Source organism: Balaenoptera acutorostrata, chromosome 19 (genome assembly GCF_949987535.1).
Source record: "Balaenoptera acutorostrata chromosome 19, mBalAcu1.1, whole genome shotgun sequence".
Taxonomy (NCBI): domain Eukaryota; kingdom Metazoa; phylum Chordata; class Mammalia; order Artiodactyla; family Balaenopteridae; genus Balaenoptera; species Balaenoptera acutorostrata.
This window is the reverse complement of record NC_080082.1, coordinates 65650953-65669997: the sequence shown is the minus strand read 5'-3', so window position 1 is coordinate 65669997 and position 19045 is coordinate 65650953. Positions and strand designations below refer to the sequence as shown.

General features: G+C 47.2%; 1 protein-coding gene and 1 pseudogene across 1 annotated transcript; one reads left to right on the top strand and one right to left on the bottom strand.

Moving 5' to 3' along the window:
* Positions 1-217: 217 nt before the first annotated feature.
* ZNF550 (zinc finger protein 550) lies at positions 218-18338 on the top strand. Its single transcript, XM_007175432.2, has 4 exons — positions 218-453; positions 6327-6453; positions 7530-7625; positions 14461-18338. Exons 1-4 carry the CDS (start codon positions 427-429, stop codon positions 15450-15452), a joined length of 1242 nt encoding a protein of 413 aa, XP_007175494.1. The 5' UTR covers positions 218-426; the 3' UTR covers positions 15453-18338.
* Positions 3427-6246, bottom strand: LOC103002724 (atlastin-2-like; annotated as a pseudogene).
* Positions 18339-19045: the final 707 nt, after the last annotated feature.

The window sequence follows — 19045 nt, the reverse complement described above, 5'->3', positions numbered from 1 at the left end:
GCCTCCTTCGTTGGAGCCTCTGTAGGCCCTTTGCCAGCTCCAGTATCCCGCCTCTGGGACATTGACTCCAAGGAGCAAAGACTCCCTCTCCCGGGCGGATGCAGGACAAGAACTACATTACCCTGAAGGCTATGCTCCGCGGGATGGCCGTGAGCGCCGATCTGATGACGTCACAGAAAACGGGGCGTTATTGGCTCGCGTTGTCAGCGGCGGGACTTCCTGTGTCGCCAGGGAGGCCGTTTGTTCGTGATGGGGCGGTTGTGTCTCTATCTTAGGTGACTTCTACCCAGGTCGTCGGGACGGAGCGGGGAGGACAGCCAGGAGGGCCCACCTGCGCCTTTGTACGACCTGGGGGAGGGTCAGCTAAGCCCGCTGGACCAGCCGGTCTCCGGCGCCCTCACGTGGCCCTACGCTCCCCGCGGTGCGATGGCGGCACTGGTGACCCCGGCGCAGGTGAGTGGACGGTGCGCCAGACCACGCCCGCTCGGACCCCACCCACGTGGCCGAGGCGCGCTGCTGTGCAGGATGGTGGTGTCCTGTGAGTCGTCACCTTGTCCTCCCCAGGGTATTGTTTGTCGGAGCCTCGGGATGGGGTCGCTTGTGCTCCGGGTGGGAATCCAGGTTAGGGGCTTCACGCGGAGGCTCCCATTTCTGTCAGTCAGTGGGACGCTGTGTGGTAGGGAGAGATGTGGCTTCTCGAATCCCCCTGACCCCATACCGCTGGCGTGGAAGGACCCGCAGGGAGGAGCGCAGGCCGCACAGTCCGGAGACCTTTCTGTGTGTTGCGGCCCCGCCCCTTCCCGAGGCTAGGACCTTGAGCAGCTTTCCCTGCTGTTCTTGGTTATGTTTTGTTTTGTTTTTCTTGGCTGCGTGGTGAGGCATGCGGGATCCTAGTTCCCCGACCAGGGATGGAACCCGTGCCCCCTGCATTGGGAGCGCGGAGTCTTAACCACTGGACGTCCAGGGAAGTCCCTGTCCTTGGCTTTTATGCTAAAGTTCCTCCAACTGGGTTGAGGGAACTAGAAAAACCACAAAGGTGACCTGTATCCCCCCGAGTCCAGCACAGTACAGGGAGCGTCACTCTGGCTCTCTTTCCACGGAGGTGCCTCCTGAGCCTTTGTTGATCTTAGAGGCTCATCCCTGGGGGAAGCTGACCCTTGGGCTTCCCAGCTGTGTAACCTCTACAAAGATAAGGGCTGGGGTGGGGAAGAGGCAGGAGTAGCCTGCAGCAGCTTGGGGATTGCAGCCCTACTAGGACAGAAAAGGTGTCAGGACAGGCAGGGCACCCAGAAGGCCAAGGAATTTGTCTTCCAGTTTACAGCCAGTGGAACTGGCTTCCCACTGAATCTGTTTTCCTGTTTGAGGTTCAGTTACATATGGTAAGTGGCGATAGTGTGCAGGAGTGTGGTGTCCCTTTGGACACAAAAACACAAGAGGTCCTGGGTAACTCCATAGCCGTGGCCCTGAGTACCCTCATCATAGTCCTGATTGCTGTCAGGCCTTGTCTTATTTGTTAAATTCCCATTCACTTGGCTCCTTCCTCACTTTATTTCAGACTCATTCCAGTGTGCTGTCCTGAAAGAGGCTTTCCGTGGTGCCCTGTCAAAAGCAGACTGTGACCTCTTGTCTTCTCGCTCTATTTTCTTTATTTTTTATTTTTAAAATGTATTTATTTTATTTTTGACTGTGTTGGGTCTTCTTTGCTGCATGCAGGCTCTCTCTAGTTGCAGCCAGCGGAGGCTACTCTTCCTTGGGTTGTGCGGGCTTCTCATTGCGGTGGCTTCTCTTGTTGTGGAGCACGGGCCATAGGTGCGTGGGCTTCAGTAGTTGTGGCTCACAGGCTCAGTAGTTGTGGCACATGGGCTCTAGAGCGCAGGCTCAGTAGTTGTGGCGCACAGGCTTAGTTGCTCCGCAGCACGTGGGATCTTCCCAGACCAGGGCTCAAACCCCTGTCCCCTGCATTGGCAGGCGGATTCTTAACCACTGCACCACCAGGGAAACTCTATTTTCTTGACTTTGGAATCTTTGGGTCCCTCTGACGTTGTCTTGTTCATTTATATCGTTGCTTGTTTAGCATCTCTTTCCAGCCCTAGCCATGAGTGCCTGTTGCTGCTCTCTGCCAAGACCTAGAACAGCCTGGGCTTGTAAAGGGTACTCAATAAGTGGTTAAATGAATGAATGGGTCTCCCACTCAGGTGCTCCCATCACACTTATAATAAGTACAACCTCCTGCACTGTGGCCCACAGGCCTGTACTGGATCTGCCTCGTGACTTCCTCCATGCTTCTTCCTCTTCCCTCTTCTCTTACTCACCGCACTCAGCCAGGAGGTCCTGAACTTGCAAAATTCCTGCCCAATTTGCAGCTTTTCCCCTTGCATTTTCCTTTGTCTGGGGCCCTGTTCCCAGATCTCTGTAGGGCTGCCACTCCCCACTCTTTTCCTGTGCATCACTGTCACCTCTTAGGACAGTCTTTTCCTAGCTGTTTTTTTTTTTTTAACAGTTTTTTTTTTTTAATAGCTTAATAAATGGCATACCCAGCTTTTTCTAGTTTCTTAATAATCACCTAGTAAATGAAGCAGAGGTGTAGTTTCTTTTTTTTTTTTTAATTATTAGCACCTTTAATTATTATTTATTTATTTATTTATTTATTTATTTATTTGGCTGTATTGGGTCTTCGTTTCTGTGCGAGGGCTTCCTCTAGCTGCGGCAAGCGGGGGCCAATCTTCATCGCGGTGCGCGGGCCTCTCACTATCGTGGCCTCTCTTGTTGCGGAGCACAGGCTCCAGACGCGCAGGCTCAGTAGTTGTGGCTCACGGGCCTAGTTGCTCTGCGGCATGTGGGATCCTCCCAGACCAGGGCTCGAACCCGCGTCCCCTGCATTGGCAGGCAGATTCTCAACCACTGCGCCACCAGGGAAGCCCGCAATATGTACTTTTAATGTCGTGGCTCGATAAAGGCTTCATTGTCATTCCAAGCTGATTCTTGATACAGTGATTCATAACTTCTCTAAAAATTAAAATTTCAATGCGACACTGTGTTAAAGAGACTCTAAATAGATTTCTTAAAATATTTCCCTGAAATATCCTTTACATAAGACAGATTTCACTAACATTAGATTAAGTAAAAAGGGAAAAAAAAGAATTAAACATGGCACAAGTGTGCATGAAAACTAATGCTCCTCAGCCAGTCTTCATGTCTTAGGAGCCATAAATAGAATGCTTAAAACCAACAAACAATTTCACACTCTGTGGCAGCCATCTGTGAAGCCAGTTATACTAAACTACTTCTACAGTTGATTGTAAACTTTGGTTTATTTTTATTTGAGTTCTCATTGTACAGCAAGCATGAAAAAAAGAAAGAGTGAAGTCCATGTGGGGATAAACTGTCAGTCGGTCTGTCTTTAATCTGGCATGATGAGACACCTGGTCAGTCAGGCCTGCTTTGATAGAGTTTGTTACAGACTGCCTTATGTTTTCCTGTCAAATTATCACCCAGGGGCTTCAATACCTGTTCCCATAGTGTTTCAGCAATCTGATCAATCATTGTTCCAATTTCTCTGAACTCCCCAGAGTATGTAACATATGCCCAAGTACAAAGAGACGTCAGTGCTAACCCCATGACAAGGTTACACAGACGGCTATAGAGTTTAGGCCAATGAAGCCAGTCAGTCCTGAGATTATATACAGAGCAAACATGACTGCAAACAGTGTGGCAGGGGTACGAGCAGCATAGAAGATATTTTTGCCATCATTGTGCTTTATAAAATTTGCATAGGTTTCTTCTATTTCAGCCTCAAGCTGGTCCAGATAACGATGGTAGAATTCATCTCCACCCATTTTTTTACTGAACGAAACTGTTTAATCGCCACTTCCTTGAGATCCAGGTGTTTTCGCTTCCAGATCTGAAAGTGCAATGTAAGGCTTGTCCCCACCGCCTACCTGCTCCATACTTTCTCTCTTGCTCCTGCTACTGCAGCAAAATTATTAACTTCAGCTGTTGCCTGAAGCATGGACTTTTTACATAAATTTTAATGTAAGCCTTAAAGTATTCTACAAGATCTCTACAATTGACTTTAGATCCACTTATCTCTTTTGCTCCCAAATTTTCTGGGGCAAGTAGCACTGGAACCAGATTTCAAAGCTCTCGTTTAAACTCTTCATCAATATCTTTCAATCTCCCATCAAAACTAGGATTAGTTGCAACTTTAAGACTAGGATGTGGCAAAAGGAAGCAACCAAGATTTGAGAAACAATTGTGAATGTGCTTCCTTACATACTGTAGCTCTTCAGGTTGATTTTGTTTTACCTGCAATCTCTTTTCAAGGAATTGTTTTCCACCTTCCAAACCATATGAATGTTCATAAGGATAACTCCAGTTTCGAATCAAAAACATTAACGTCTGAAATGGTTTCTGGTAGATTTCTTTCATTGCAAGTCTGCCATATTCTATATATAATTGCAAGTGTTGAAGATCATCTTCTTGAATATTTTGAGACAAATTATATACCTGGAGAGAGCTAGTCATAGTGCTCAGAGCAAACACTGTTGCACAGTCTCTGATAGTTGACTGGCACCCTGGGTATCCATTAACAGCACAGCCACTTTTGTTCATTCCAGACATATGCCTGTTGTTTCTCTTTCGCAACCAACTCGCCATGTAAGGCCAGTCAGTGGTTCATTGTTTCCACCAATCCAACTCTGAGAATCCTTGTTATACATATATCTAAGCATGAAGTCCAGTAGAAATTATTTCCCTTTATGAAAAGCTCCTGCTTCACTACTATGTGAAGATCTCGTATGTGCTCCTGTAGCAATATCTGCTCCAAAGCTTCTTCATCAAGCTCAAAATTACGGTCATCTTCATGTGCAAGAAAAATCTGTACTGGACATGGTTTCTTCATAACCTCATCAGAGTTTACTAGGTCGTCATCTTCATAATTCTCACCTAGGAGGGTCGTGGACTAGGCGTGGTTAACCCGGGTGTTTGGGTCTCTAGTTCGCCGCCGGCGCCACAGCCTCTCGTGCAGCTGCTGCCTCCGCACTGCCTCGCCCCCCCCACCACCTTTTTTGTTTTTTTGTTTTTTTTTGCCACGCAACATGGCTTGTAGGATCTTAGTTCCCTGACCAGCTATTGAGTCTGAGGCCTCAGCAGTGAAAGCGTGGAGTCCTAACCACTGAACCACCAGGGAATTCCCCCACTTCTTTTCCTTAAATTTGAGGTTGTGGTTGATTTTCTAGAGCTGCCTGGGCCTCAGGCCTCTGGCTGTGACATGGAGGTGACGATGGCATTTACCTTGTGGGCTGTGGATTAGTGAAAGTCACAAAATACACTGAACACTTAACTGGGCCAGGCACTCCACAGCATCTGGTGGGGGAACATTTTCTCTTTAGTTCTAAGAATTGGCATAGTGGGAATGATTGTTGTATTGATGTGGAAATTGATGCTTGGAGAAATGATGGGATGTCGTCCTCCCCATGATCACACTGCCAGCAAGTGTCAGATTTCCTATATATATATAAATTTATTTATTTATTTTTGGCTGTGTTGGGTTTTCGTTGTTGCATGTGGGCTTTCTCTAGTTCTGGCGAGCAGGAGCTACTCTTCATTGCGGTGCGTGGGCTTCTCATTGCTGTGGCTTCTCTTTGTTGCGGAGCATGGGCCCTAGAGCACACGGGCTTCAGTAGTTGTGGCATGCAGGCTCAGTAATTGTGGCTCACGGGCTCTAGAGTGCAGGCTCAGTAGTTGTGGCACTCGGGCTTAGTTGCTCCGTGGCATGTGGGATCTTCCCGGGCCAGGGCTCGAACCCGTGTCCTCTCCATTGGCAGGCGGATTCTTAACCACTGTGCCACCAGGCAAGTCCCGAGTGTCAGATTTAAGAGTATTCATTCAAACCCCAGAAATCTGGCTCCAGAGCGAGGGATCTTTAGTCACTTTACCGCAGCGTGTGAAGCCCTCAGCCTGGGGCAGGTGCACCGTGAGGACCAGGGAGGCTCAGCACCTGTCACTTTACTGTTACCATTGTTGGAATTATCATCATGATCATTTTTCCCAGAGCACACACCATCTGCCCCCAGTCCTCATGGAACACCACTGTCTGTGTCATCTCCAGTGGCTTCCTTCACGGGAGGCTTTTCTCTCAGCCACAGTTGCGTTATATTCAGAGGCTGCTTCCACCTCCCCCTTGAGCCCAACACAGAACTCGGCGATCAGCAGGCCTCGGTGGTTCAGGCCTGGGTCTCTCTGCATCTTCACCAGCAACAGAGTGACAGGGTTGATCCTATCCAAGTGCACAAGCCCAACACCACTACCTGTGTTTGACTCTCCAGGTATTGGTGACCTTCAAGGATGTGGCCGTGACCTTTACCCGGGAGGAGTGGGGACAGCTTGATCTGGATCAGAGGACCCTGTACCAGGAGGTGATGCTGGAGATCTGTGGGCTCCTGGTCTCACTGGGTAAGTGCTCAGCTCTCACACCTGTGGGGGACCCCACCCTCCTTGTTTCCGGGCTGATCAAGGTCACAGGAGTCACCTTTCCTCCCCATAGGCCCTGCATTTTTCTGGTCGCTTCTCCTCCTGCCTGGTCTCCCTGTGTCTGTAGCAGTGATCGGTGGGATAGAAACAATGTTCTTCTGAACACCAGCCCTCATCCCAGTGCCCAGCACCCTCGGGCCTCAGTTTGAGGTCCTTGTTGCAGATTCCAAAGGAGGGAAGCTGACTGGCCCAGCCTGGTGGGGTCAGATGTCCCCACAGCCCAGTTAGCAGGGCTGTTCTCAGACGAGTGGGTGAGTTAGGGAGACCCCTACATGGCACTTGTCATCAGTGCCACCCAGGAATCTTCCTAAACAGCACAATCTTGGTTCAAAGGCCCCTGGTGTCTATGTCATCATCACATGCTTTCTGAGGCCTGGGCCGTGATCCTCCCCTGGGCAGGAGATCATTTAGAAGGTGCACAGGAATGTCATGGAATGCCACAGGTGGACACCCTGCAAAAGCCAGTCCTTTTACCTTCTCTGTCTGGCACGCTGATTGTTGTCAAGAGAAAGTCTCAGATCAGTGTGAGTGAGTATTCCATGGCCCCCTTTGTGGCTAATTTTTCTGTTCAACAGAGGGGCCAGCCTCTAGCTCACAGCCCTGAGTCTTCTACATGAACTTGCTAGGACCTTAATGCCACTATTTTGATTTCAGCGTTGTGGGGTTTTTTTGTTTTTTTTTGTTTTGTTTTTTATTGGAGTATTCCCAGGGTCCCGTGGCTGTGTGTGAAAGTGGCATGCCCCTGCGTGGGGCTGGCTTCCACTGATGAAGTTCAAGGGAAGTGGTGTTGTGTAGACAGACAGCACCACCCCCTACAGCAGTTGCAGCCCAGGAGTGGTGTTTGTACCGTTGGATTCCCAGTCACAAATCAACATTTTCTTTACTTTGGGAGCCGCTACATTCATGGTCTTGTTCCTGTCATGAAGTCCCAGGTAGGATGGAAGGGTTTCATTCTCCTCATCAAAACACCTGCGTCCTGTTATTTTCTCCATCCACAGGGCATCCAGTTCCCAAACCGGAGTTGATCCGCTTGCTGGAGCATGGGCAGGAGCTGTGGACGGGAACAAGAGGCCTCCCACGTAGCACGTGCCCAGGTAGGAGCCAATAGCTGCTGGGCAGGTGGGTTCACAGCAACCTTGAGAATGCATGGGGACTAGTGCCTCTGAGCTGCTGTGTGAAACCTCCTTTGTGGGGTCTGGTGGTTTCTCTCACATCAAAGTATAGTGTGCATCAGCTGGCCAGCTTGGGACCAAACCATTATTTAGAGACCCAGGCACCTTCTTCTTCTTTTTTTTTTTTTTTAATTTTTAATTTTCTCTTTTTTTTTTATTGAAGTACAGTTGACTTACAATTTGTGCTAATTTCTGCTGTACAGCAAAATGACTCAGTTATACACATATATCATTTTTTTTTATATTCTTTTCCATTATGGTTTATCACAGGATATTGAATATAGTTCCCTGTGCTATACAGTAGGACCTTGTTGTTTATTCATCCTATATATAATAGTTCGCATCTGCTAATCTGAAACTCCCACTCCTTCCCTCCCCACCCACCCTCCTCCTTGACAAACACAAGTCTGTTCTCTATGTCTGTGAGTCTGTTTCTGTTTCATAGGTAGGTTCATTTGTGTCATATTTTAGATTCCACATGTAAGTGACATCATATGGTATTTGTCTTTCTCTTTCTGACTTACTTCATTTAGTATGATAATCTCTAGTTGCATCTAGAGACCAGGCACCTTCTGACGTCAACGTATAGCTCTAAGGTTGGTCCAGCATAATCCAGCTGGTGGAGGGGAAACGGCAAGGGATAGGGGACAGGTCACACCCAGATGCACACATACTTTACTCCCCTGTATCCCACAGGCAAGAACTAGGCATTTGGCCGCAGCTGGGTGCTCAGGACTGGAGAGTGTGGTTTTGTTCTGGGCCCAAGGAGAAGAGCCAGTGGGCTTGGTTTGTATGACCTCTGTCTACTCTACTCACCCTGCTCTCAGGAAGTCAGAGCGAGGCTAGTTTGTATGTGAGTGGGTTGTTTGAAGGTATAATGAGATAATGCAGCAAATTGCTTAGTACAGTGCCTGGTCTATAGAGAGGGTCGACTAAGGTCAGTTCTTACCGTATCCATGTAATTGTATTAATCATAGTGAGTGGTGGTATCACGCATTTTTCCTGGACTTCTAGACTCAGAGGAAAAGGGGCCTTTCTTCCCCTTGAAGTTATGGTCTACGCTATACTCTCTAAGGAACTCTTTCCCACCTTCTCCATCCATTTATCCATCCTCCTGTTTGTCCACAGGACACTCAGAAGCAGCCCCTTGCGCTGTACCTTCCTGCCCCTCTTGCCCTTAAGAACACAAAATGGATGTCTGGGGTTTTCAGCCCCACATCTGTGCTGCTGACTGTAGCTTGAATAATCCACAGTGAGTCACGGTCTCTCCTCTCTGTCGGTCCTTCAGGCTTCTCAGCCCGCTTGTAAGTGTCTTTGGCCAGCCCCACCAGCGATGCTCTGTTCCACACACCACCCCGCCCCCCATTTCTTTATTCCCAGATCTCCACTTTCGTGTCTCAGAGACCCCTCAAGCTTGTCATGCCTTAGAAGACCCCCAGGATCCTGCCCACTCCTGCCCCGTGCCCCGTTCTGAGAACGTCCTGCCATCTAAGCAGATTGGAAGATTAGCAACACCTCAGCCAGCGTCTTTCTCCATCAAACCAACATCTGTCCATCCCCAGGCCTGCCCGTTTGAGATTATCCGTGTGTCCTGAGTCCATCACCAGCACCCTAGTTCAAGCTCTCGTCGTCTTTTTTTTTTTATAATAAATTTATTTATTTTATTTCATTTATTTTTGGCTGCATTGGGTCTTCGTTGCTGTGCGCAGGCTTTCTCTAGTTACAGAGAGTGGGGACTACTCTTCGTTGTGGTGCGTGGGCTTCTCATTTGTGGTGGCGGAGCACGGGCTCTAGGTGCACGGGCTTCAGTAGTTGCAGCACGTGGGCTCGTGGGCTCTAGAGTGCAGGCTCAGTAGTTGTGGCACACGGGCTGAGTTGCTCCACGGCATGTGGGATCTTCCGTGACCAGGGATCGAACCCGTGTCCTCTGCATTGGCAGGCGGATTCTTAATCACTGTGCCACCATGGAAGTCCCTCTCGTCATTTTTTTTTTAAATAAATTTATTTATTTATTTATTTTTGGATCTGTTGGGTCTTCATTGCTACACGTGAGCTTTCTCTAGTTGTGGCGAGTGGGGGCTACTCTTCGTTGCAGTGCACGGGCTTCTCATTGCGGTGGCTTCTCTCGTGGAGCACGGGCTCTAGGCTCACGGGCTTCAGTAGTTGTGGCACGTGGGCTCAGTAGTTGCAGCTCACGGGCTCTAGAGCACAGGCTTCCCAGACCAGGGATCAAGCCCGTGTCCCCTGCATTGGCAGGCGGATTCTTAACCACTGTGTCACCAGGGAAGCCCACAACTCTTGAAAGAGTTGTCTCATTTTGGAAATGATGGACAGTTGTCCTGTGGTGTATGTGGGGGATGAGTTCCAGTGCTCCCATAGATGCCAACATCCGTGGATGTTGAGGTCCCTTATGGTGGGCCGTCCCCCTCCATATGCACGGTTCCACATCTGCAGATTCAGTCAACTGCAGATTATGTAGTATTTTGATCCATGGTTGGTTGATCCCATGGATGCAGAACCCACAGATACAAAGGGCTGAAATCGTGTATAAGTGGACCTATGGGTTTTAGACCCGTGTTATTCAAGGATTGACTCTATATATTTGACTTCCATACCTTCTGTTTTTAAAATCTACTTAATTTTTTTATATGGGAAGTATACAGTGATACATATAAATTCTTCAAGCTCAGTTTCACTTTTTCTTTTTTCAATTTTTAAAAAAATTTTATTGCAGTATAGTTGATTTAGAATGTTGTGTTAATTTCTGCTGTACAGCAAAGTGATTCAGTTATACATATGTATACATTCTTTTCATATTCTTTTCCATTATGGTTTATCACAGGATATTGAACATAGTTCCCTGTGCTATACAGGGGGACCTTGTTTTTTATCCATCCTATATGTAATTGTTTGCATCTGCTAATCCCAAACTCCCAATCCATCCCTCCCCACCAACCCCCTTGGCAACCACAAGTCTGCTCTCTATACCTGTGAGTCTGTTTCTGTTTTGTTGGTAAGTTCATTTGTGTCATTGTGTCATTTTTTTAAGATTACACATATAAGTGATCTCATATGGTATTTGTCTTTCTCTGAGTTACTTCGCTTAGTATGACAATCTCTAGATCCATCCATGTTGCTGCAAATGGCATTATTTCATTCTTTTTCATGGCTGAGTAATATTCCATTGCATGTATGTACCACATCTTCTTTATCCATTCCTCTGTCAATGGACATTTAGGTTGTTTCCATGTCTTGGCTATTGTAAATAGTGCTGCTGTGAACATAGGGGTGCATGTAGCTTTTCAAATTAGAGTTTTGTCTGGATATATGCCCAGGAGTGGGAAATCAGCTTTACTTTTTACATATGTATAAACTGAGGTATCCTCCACCTCACCCAAAATTTAGACTATTTCCAGTTCTGTGGCAGGTTCCTGGTGCCCCATCCTTGTCAATAGCTTGTCCTACAGTGGTACCCACTGTTTACACTCTATCACCGTGGATAGGTTTTATTGTTCTTTTTCTTTTGGGTGAGGGGGTGCCTCAAACAACAGAAATTTATTGTCTCAGTTCTAGAGGCTGGGTGTCCGCAGGGTTGGTTTCCACTGAGGCCACTCTCTTTGGCCTGTAGAATAAGATGGCTTGTTCTTGCTGATGGCATTGCTGTCACCCTAATTGCCCAGTACAACAATGAGATAATAAAATTAGACTTCTTCAGAGAATCAGAGCCAAAAGGAGATAAATCAGAGTTTTGTTTTGTTTTTTTTTTTAATGCTAATGGACATTTTTTTTTTTTTTTTTTTTTAATGGCTGTGCTGGGTCTTCGTTTCTGTGCAAGGGCTCTCTCCAGTTGCGGCAAGTGGGGGCCACTCCTTATCGCGGTGCGCGGACCTCTCACCATCGTGGCCTCTCCCGTTGCAGAGCACAGGCTCCAGACGCGCAGGCTCAGCAACTGTGGCCCACGGGACTAGTTGCTCTGCGGCATGTGGGATCCTCCCAGACCAGGGCTCGAACCCGTGTCCCCTGCACCGGCAGGCAGACTCTCAACCACTGTGCCACCAGGGAAGCCCAAATCAGAGTTTTATTCTATTGATTAGGCTTCGTGTGATTATGAGGGCTAAGTGATTTCAAAATCTTCAGGGCAGGCCAGTAAGCTGGAAGAGTAGATGCTTGCAGTCCTGAGTCTGGAGGTAGAATCCCTTCCCTCCCAGGGCATCTCAGTCTTTTCTCTTAAGGACATTGATTTTTTTTTTTTAAGTTTATTTATTTACTTATTTTTCTGGCTGCGTTGGGTCTTCGTTGCTCCATGCGGGCTTTCTTTAGTTGCTGTGAGCGGGGGCTACTCTTCATTGCGGTGCGTGGGCTTCTCATTGTGGTGGCTTCTCTTGTTGCGGAGCACAGGCTCTAGGCGCGCGGGCTTCAGTAGCTGCACCATGTGGGCTCAGTAGTTGCGGCACACGGACTTCAGTATTTGTGGCTCGCGGGCTCTAGAATGCAGGCTCAGTCGTTGTGGCACACGGGCTTAGTTGCACTGCAGCATGTGGGATCCTCCCAGACCAGGGCTCGAACCTGTATTCCCTGCATTGGCAGGTGGATTCTTAACCCCTGCACCACCAGGGAAGTCCCAAGGCCATTGATTGATCGGATGAGGCCCACCCACATTAAGAAGGGTAACCTGCCTTTCTCAAAGTTTGATGATTCCAGTGTCAGTCATATCTAAAAAGTACCTCACAGCAACATCCAGAATGGTGTTTGACCAAACAGCTCAGCACCGTAGCCAAGCCAAGTTGACATATAAAATTAACCACCACACATACTCGCACTGCGTCAAGAACTGTACTGAGAGCTTTACAGGCATCTTCTTATTTAACCCTCATGACACCCGGAGAAACTGAGAGTCCTCTAGCCTCTTAGGTGAGGAAATTATGACTTAAAGAAGAAAGGAGGAGGTTTCCCTGGTGGCTCAGTGGTTAAGAATCTGCCTGCCAATGCAGGGGACACGGGTTCGAGCCCTGGTCTGGGAAGATCCCACATGCCGCGGAGCAACTACTGAGCCTGCGCTCTAGAGCTTGCGTGCCACAACTACTGAAGCCCGCACACCTAGAGCCCGTGCTCCGCAACAAGAGAAGCCACCGCAATGAGAAGCCCGCACACCACAACGAAGAGTAGCCCCCGCTCGCCGCAACTAGAGAAAGCCCGCGTGCAGCAAAGAAGACCCAACGCAAGCAAAAATAAATAAATTACATAAATTTAAAGAAAAAAAAAAGAAGAAAGTAGGGACTTCCCTGACGGTCTAGTGGTTAAGGCTGTGCCCCTCCACTGCAGGGGGCACAGGTTTGACCCCTCGTCAGGGAACTAAGATCCCACAAGCCGCGCCTCAAACTGAGGCATTGTGGCTCCAGAGCTCTCCCTGCTAACACCACTCTAATGCTTCTCAACAGCGCAGAAACTCGTCTTTCATACCGTTTGACTTTGTGTGTCCCACTACCCCTTTTCTTCTGAGATTTTTATTCTCTTCTTACTGTAACCGCCCCTTCAGGCTTGCCTTCACCAGGCTTCTGGTGCCATTTTCTTCTTGTAACTCTCTTTTTTTGCTGCGCTGTGTGGCTTGTGGGATCTTAGTTCCCTGACCAGGGATCAAACCCAGGGCCCCTGCAGTGGAAGCACGGAGTCCTAACCATTGGACCGCCAAGGAAGTCCCTCTTTTTTTTTTTTTTTTTAAATTTAAACAGTATTTTCAGTGTTTTATTTATCAACCACTTATATAGCACTTATTACATCCCAGGCCATTTTCTAGGCACTTTTTTCTTTTTTAATTGAAATATAGTTGATTTACAATGTTGTGTTTCAGGTGTAGAGTAAAGTGATTCAGTTATATATATACATATATCCATTCATTTTCAGATCCTTTTCCCTTATAGGTTATGTTGAGTATAGTTCCTTGTGCTATACAGTAGGTCCCTGTTGTTTACATTATATATAGTAGTGTGTATCTGCTAATCCCAAACTCCTAATTTATCTTTCCCTCCCCCCAGCCTTTCCCCTTTTTTAACCGTAAGTTTGTTTTCTATGTCTGTGAGTCTGTTTCTGTTTTGTAAATACGTTCATTTTATCATTTTTTTTAGATTCCACATATAAGTGATATCCTATGATATTTGTCTTTCTCTGACTCACTTCACTTAGTATGATAATCTCCAGGTCCATCCAGATTGCTGCAAATGACATGATTTCCTTCTTTTTTATGGCTGAGTAATAATACCTTTTCTTCTTATAACTCTTAAGCACTCTCCAAGGGTGAATCTACCCACGCTTATTCCTTCCGTTTCAACCCAGTACCCCATCCTTCTTTCTTTCTGGCAACTCTGACGTCTGCATTAGGACCCAGCTCATGGGACACCTCCCAGGGAAGATGACCTTTTTCTTCCCAGTCTTGCTAGGTGCCACTTCCCTACACTCTCACAGAACCAAGACATCAATCCTTGAGGCAGATGCTCTCCAGACAGTATTATTGAAACTGTCCTCCCTCCCCTACTCCAGATCCTCTGTCTCCTGGTCCGGCCTGCTGTCCAGATTTTCCCTTTAATGGTGTCAGGGTACAAGGGTCATAAAAAGTAACTGGAAATCTAGGATACATTGACGTAAAAACATAGCAGATATCAGAGGTGCTGCTTTCATCCTCATTTGTTCACTGAAGTGTTGCTTCTGTTTGTTCTGTGTTGCATCACCGAAAGTCCCCCTTTGTGTATTGGATTCTTTTCAGGTGACAGAGCAAAACGTCAGACCAGAGAGCCGGTTTTGTCTGAAGGAGCCTTGCTCCAGGGAAGCCTGACTCTGGGATCTTCAAGGGACTGCAGGTCGAGGCAAGCCAGGGATCCGGAAGGGCTTTTGGAAGTGCAGAAAGGTCAGCTGAGGCCAGAGACAGACGCCCACAAGGCGACCCATCCTGGGAAAACGAGCCTTGAAGATGATGGTTTGGAGGCGGATGATGGTGTGCACTCCAGGGCGTTCCAGGAGAGAGTCTCTGAGGGAGATGTTCTCTGTGAGCGTGACCCACAGGGACCAGGAAAAGGCCCCCTGATTCATAACCTCTACAAGTGCAAGCAGTGCGGGAAGTGTTTTAACAGGAAGTGGTACCTTGTTCGACATCAGCGGATTCACACTGGAATGAAGCCCTATGAATGCAACGCGTGTGGGAAAGCCTTCAGCCAGAGCTCAACCCTGACCCGGCACTACGTCATCCACACCGGGGAGACGCCGTATAAGTGTGCCGAGTGCGGGAAGGCCTTCAAACGCAGGTCGTACCTCCTGCAGCACCAGCCGATCCACACCGGGGAGAAGCCCTATGAGTGCGGCCAGTGTCGAAAGGCCTTCACCCACCGCTCTACTTTTATTCGCCACAATAGGACCCACACTGGAGAAAAACCCTTCGAATGCAAAGAATGTGAGAAATCATTTAGCAACAGAGCACACCTCATCCAGCACTACATCATCCACACTGGAGAGAAGCCCTACGATTGCACAGAGTGTGGGAAGGCCTTCAGGTGCAGCTCAGAACTCCTGCAGCACCAGCGGATTCACACGGGGGAGAAGCCCTACGAGTGTGCCCAGTGTGGGAAGGCCTTTCACCGGAGCACGTACCTCATCCAGCACTCTGTCATCCACACCGGGGAGACGCCGTACAAGTGCGCCGAGTGTGGGAAGGCCTTCAAACGCAGGTCACACCTCCTGCAGCACCAGCGGGTTCATACTTGAGAAAAAGGCCTTCACCGCTGCTCCTCTTTTGTCTTTCATGAGGGGATCCACGCTGGAGGGAAGAACCCTTTGAGTGCAGAGAATTCTGGGAAGGTTTTTTGTCTGCTTTTCAAATGCACAAGTGGTCACGTGGGAGAAGACGCCTTGTGAATGCAGTGGAAATGTCAGAAGACTTAGGCCCCTGCTCATCGTTCAGAGGATTCATTCTGTGGAGAAACTCAGCGCGAGAAGCCATGCCACCCGTGGGTCCGTCCACCTCTGTCAACATCAGAGAACATACCGGGAAAAGACGTTCTGAATATAACCAGAAGGACGCTCCTCAGCCGAAAGAAAAGACTCGTCCTCGCCACCTGAGAATGTGTAATGAAGAGGAACCACGTAATTATTACCATGAGAAAACCTCCTGTGACAGGTCACCACTAGTCACATAGAGTCATATTGGAATTTGACGGAGCTTGAGCTTTCCCTGTGAGGAAGCACAGAGGAGACAGACTCAGGGGTCGTTGTGCGCTTATAACAACCTTCAGCCACAGGGCTCCCCCTTGGTTTGCACTTAAGCCATCTCAGCATTATGTTAAAAAGAAAACTAACAAGGGAATTCCCTGCGGAGTCCCAGTGGTTAGGACTCTGCGCTTTCACTGCAGGAGGACCTGGCTTTGATCCCTGGTCGGGGAACTAAGATCCCGCAAGCCCCACGGTGCGGCCAATAAAGAAAAAAGAAAATAACAAAGAGGTGGAGGGGATAGAGACAAAGGCTATAAACGGAAAAAACAAATGCTTTCGGAAACTCTTTCAGACTTTCTTGCCAAGCCTGTTGCAGTTTTTCATCAGTTCTGCTTTTTGGTGGGGCAATGTTTGAGGGAGAAAAGGACCCCAGCCCTTTGTTTTTATGTGTTCACCACTGTCTTGTGTCAGGAAAGTTGGATGTTGAGGGCAGCTCCACCAACATTTGTTGGAAGGCTTTGTTCTGAACATCTCTAGCCATTGGCATAATTCTTTGTGAGAAATATGAGGGCTTGAGTCATGAGCTACTTGAACTTGTAAGAAATTAGAATACCAAAAATAACATCACACAATACTTGTATTTTATACCTAAGGAGAGAATGGTCCACATAGGATCGCCACATTAAAGTGTGCACCCCTAAAGACGTTGAATTTTTTTTTTATAGGTAAACTCCTGTTCATCTGGTTTTAAATGCCTGATACTATCTCTCACTCTTTCTTCTTTTTTTTTTTTAGTTTAAAAAGAAGTACATTTATTAGTATATGCACACAGTTTGCAGAATAGAAACATTTAGGATATTTAGGGAAATTCACTCTAAAATTCAGTAAACCTCAGTGAAAATACGTTGTATTTGTTTAATGGCAGACAGGTAATTACTTGAGTCTATTAACTGGCTGCATTTTCAGTCTTCAATAGGTTCTTTTTTTATTTTAATTTTTTATTTATTTTATCTTTGGCCATGTTGGGTCTTCATTGCTGTGTGCGGGCTTTTCTCTGGTTGCGGTGAGCAGGGGCTACTCTTCGTTGTGGTGCGCAGGCTCCTCATTGCGGTGGCTTCTCTTATTGTGGAGCACGGACTCTAGGCACGCGGGCTCAGTAGTTGTGGTGCACAGGCTTAGTTGCTCCCCGGCATGTGGGATCTTCCCAGACCAGGGCTCAAACCCATGTCCCCTGCGTTGGCAGGTGGATTCTTAACCACTGCACCACCAGGGAAGCCCTCAATAGGTTCTTTGAAAAGATGTTTAGCAAGGTGGAAGATAACTTGATCCATGTCACTTAGAGGCTTTATCTATTTTTTAAAATTTTATTGGAGTATAGTTGATTTATAATGTTGTGTTTCAGGTGTACAGCAAAGTGATTCAGTTATACATATACTCGTTCTTTTTCAGATTATTTTCCCTTATATGTTATTACAAAATATTGAGTATAGTTCCCTGTCCTATACCGTAGGCTGTTGTTGGTTATCTGTTTTATATATAGTAGTGTGTATATGTCAATCCCAATCTCCCAATTTATCCCTACACCCCCCCCCCCAATTCTCACTCTTGATTCCATTCTACGTGGGTTTTTTTCTTTTTCTTTTTTTAAATCATTCATTCATTCACTTCGATATTTATTGGATGCCAGAATCACTGTTCTGGGCACTTGAAAGGCATCACTGAACAAAACAGGTTGAAAAAAGAAACAGTCTTGCCCTGCAGAGTTTACATGAGCAGCGTAATAATAAATTGTATAAAATACTAGAAGGTCATAAGCGTTACTGAAGGGAAAAAATGGAGCAGTGTAAGTTGAATGAAACACACCAATCTGTGAGGGGATAAGAACACGTCGTAATTTTAAATAGAATGGTTAAAGTGGGGCCTTTTCTCAAAGCTGATGTTTATGCAAAAACGTGGGAAGAGAAGAAGGTGCTAGCTATGTGGGTATTTGGAGAAAGTTCTCTCCATGTAGAGGGACCGTCCAGTTCAAGGGATTTACGGCTGGGACATAACCTGGAATATTCGAGGCACATCAAGGAGGTGATGGAGCTGAATCAGTGATGAAGAGAGGGAATAGTAGGAGATTAATTCAGAAAGGAAATTGGGAGTCCAATTGCAGTCAAACGCTGCATAACACTGTTAGGGCCTTGGCTTTGAATGAGATGGGGAGACATTGGAGGATTTGAAGCAGAGGAATGGCTTGATCTGCCATGTCTTTGAAGGGTCACACCGGCTGATGTATTGAACGTGGCTTGTCGGAGGGTTTGTTTTCTTTATTGTCTCTGACAGCAAGGTGCTCATCCTGTATGGCTGTGGCCTTCTGAGGTGAGTCCTAGTTCTTTCCTCTTTCCGCTGTTTCAGCCTCTCTAACCCTGTGGAAAGGACTGGACATTTCCAAGTCCCCCTCTGCAGCTTTCTAGCGGTTGAATTATAGGTAAAACCAGTAAAATAAAACACACATCCAAGTTAAATTCATGATAAAGGAGAAGGATCCTCCTTGTCCGATCTTATAAATGTTTGTGTGAAGTTGTTTTTTTGTTTTTACAGAGTAAAGTGCCAGGGATTTTAACAGGTGAGTCCAGATGTATACATGCAGGTCTAGTGTTTGTGTGGGTTTCACAGTTGCCACCATGGACTTACTCCCTTGTGCTGGCATTGGATATGAGTACTTGAAATTTGTCCTGAGATTTTTTTTTTTTTCCTTTGAGGCTAGTTTTCAAGCTACACAAGATAATCAGTGTTAACTGAAATAATGTGAAAAAATGTGCCGTACAGGGGCTTCCCTGGTGGTGCAGTGGTTAAGAATCCGCCTGCCAATGCAGGGGACACAGGTTCAAGCCCTGGTCCAGGAGGATCCCACATGCCACAGAGTGACTAAGCCCGTGCACCACAACTACTGAGCCTGTGCTGTAGAGCCCGAGAGCCACAACTACTGAGCCCGCGTGCCTAGAGCCTGTGCTCCGCAACAAGAGAAACCACCGCAATGAGAAGCCCGCGCACCGCAACGAAGAGTAGCCCCCGCTCGCCACAACTAGAGAAAGCCCACACGCAGCAACGAAGACCCAATGCAGCCAAAAAGAAATTAAAAAAAAAAAATGTGCTGTACAGAA

Coding starts and splice junctions, on each gene's coding strand:
- ZNF550 (XM_007175432.2), top strand. CDS start 427: ATGGCGGCACTGGTGACCCCGGCGCAG. Junction 454..6,326: donor CACTGGTGACCCCGGCGCAG/GTGAGTGGACGG, acceptor TTGACTCTCCAG/GTATTGGTGACCTTCAAGGA. Junction 7,626..14,460: donor CCCACGTAGCACGTGCCCAG/GTAGGAGCCAAT, acceptor GATTCTTTTCAG/GTGACAGAGCAAAACGTCAG.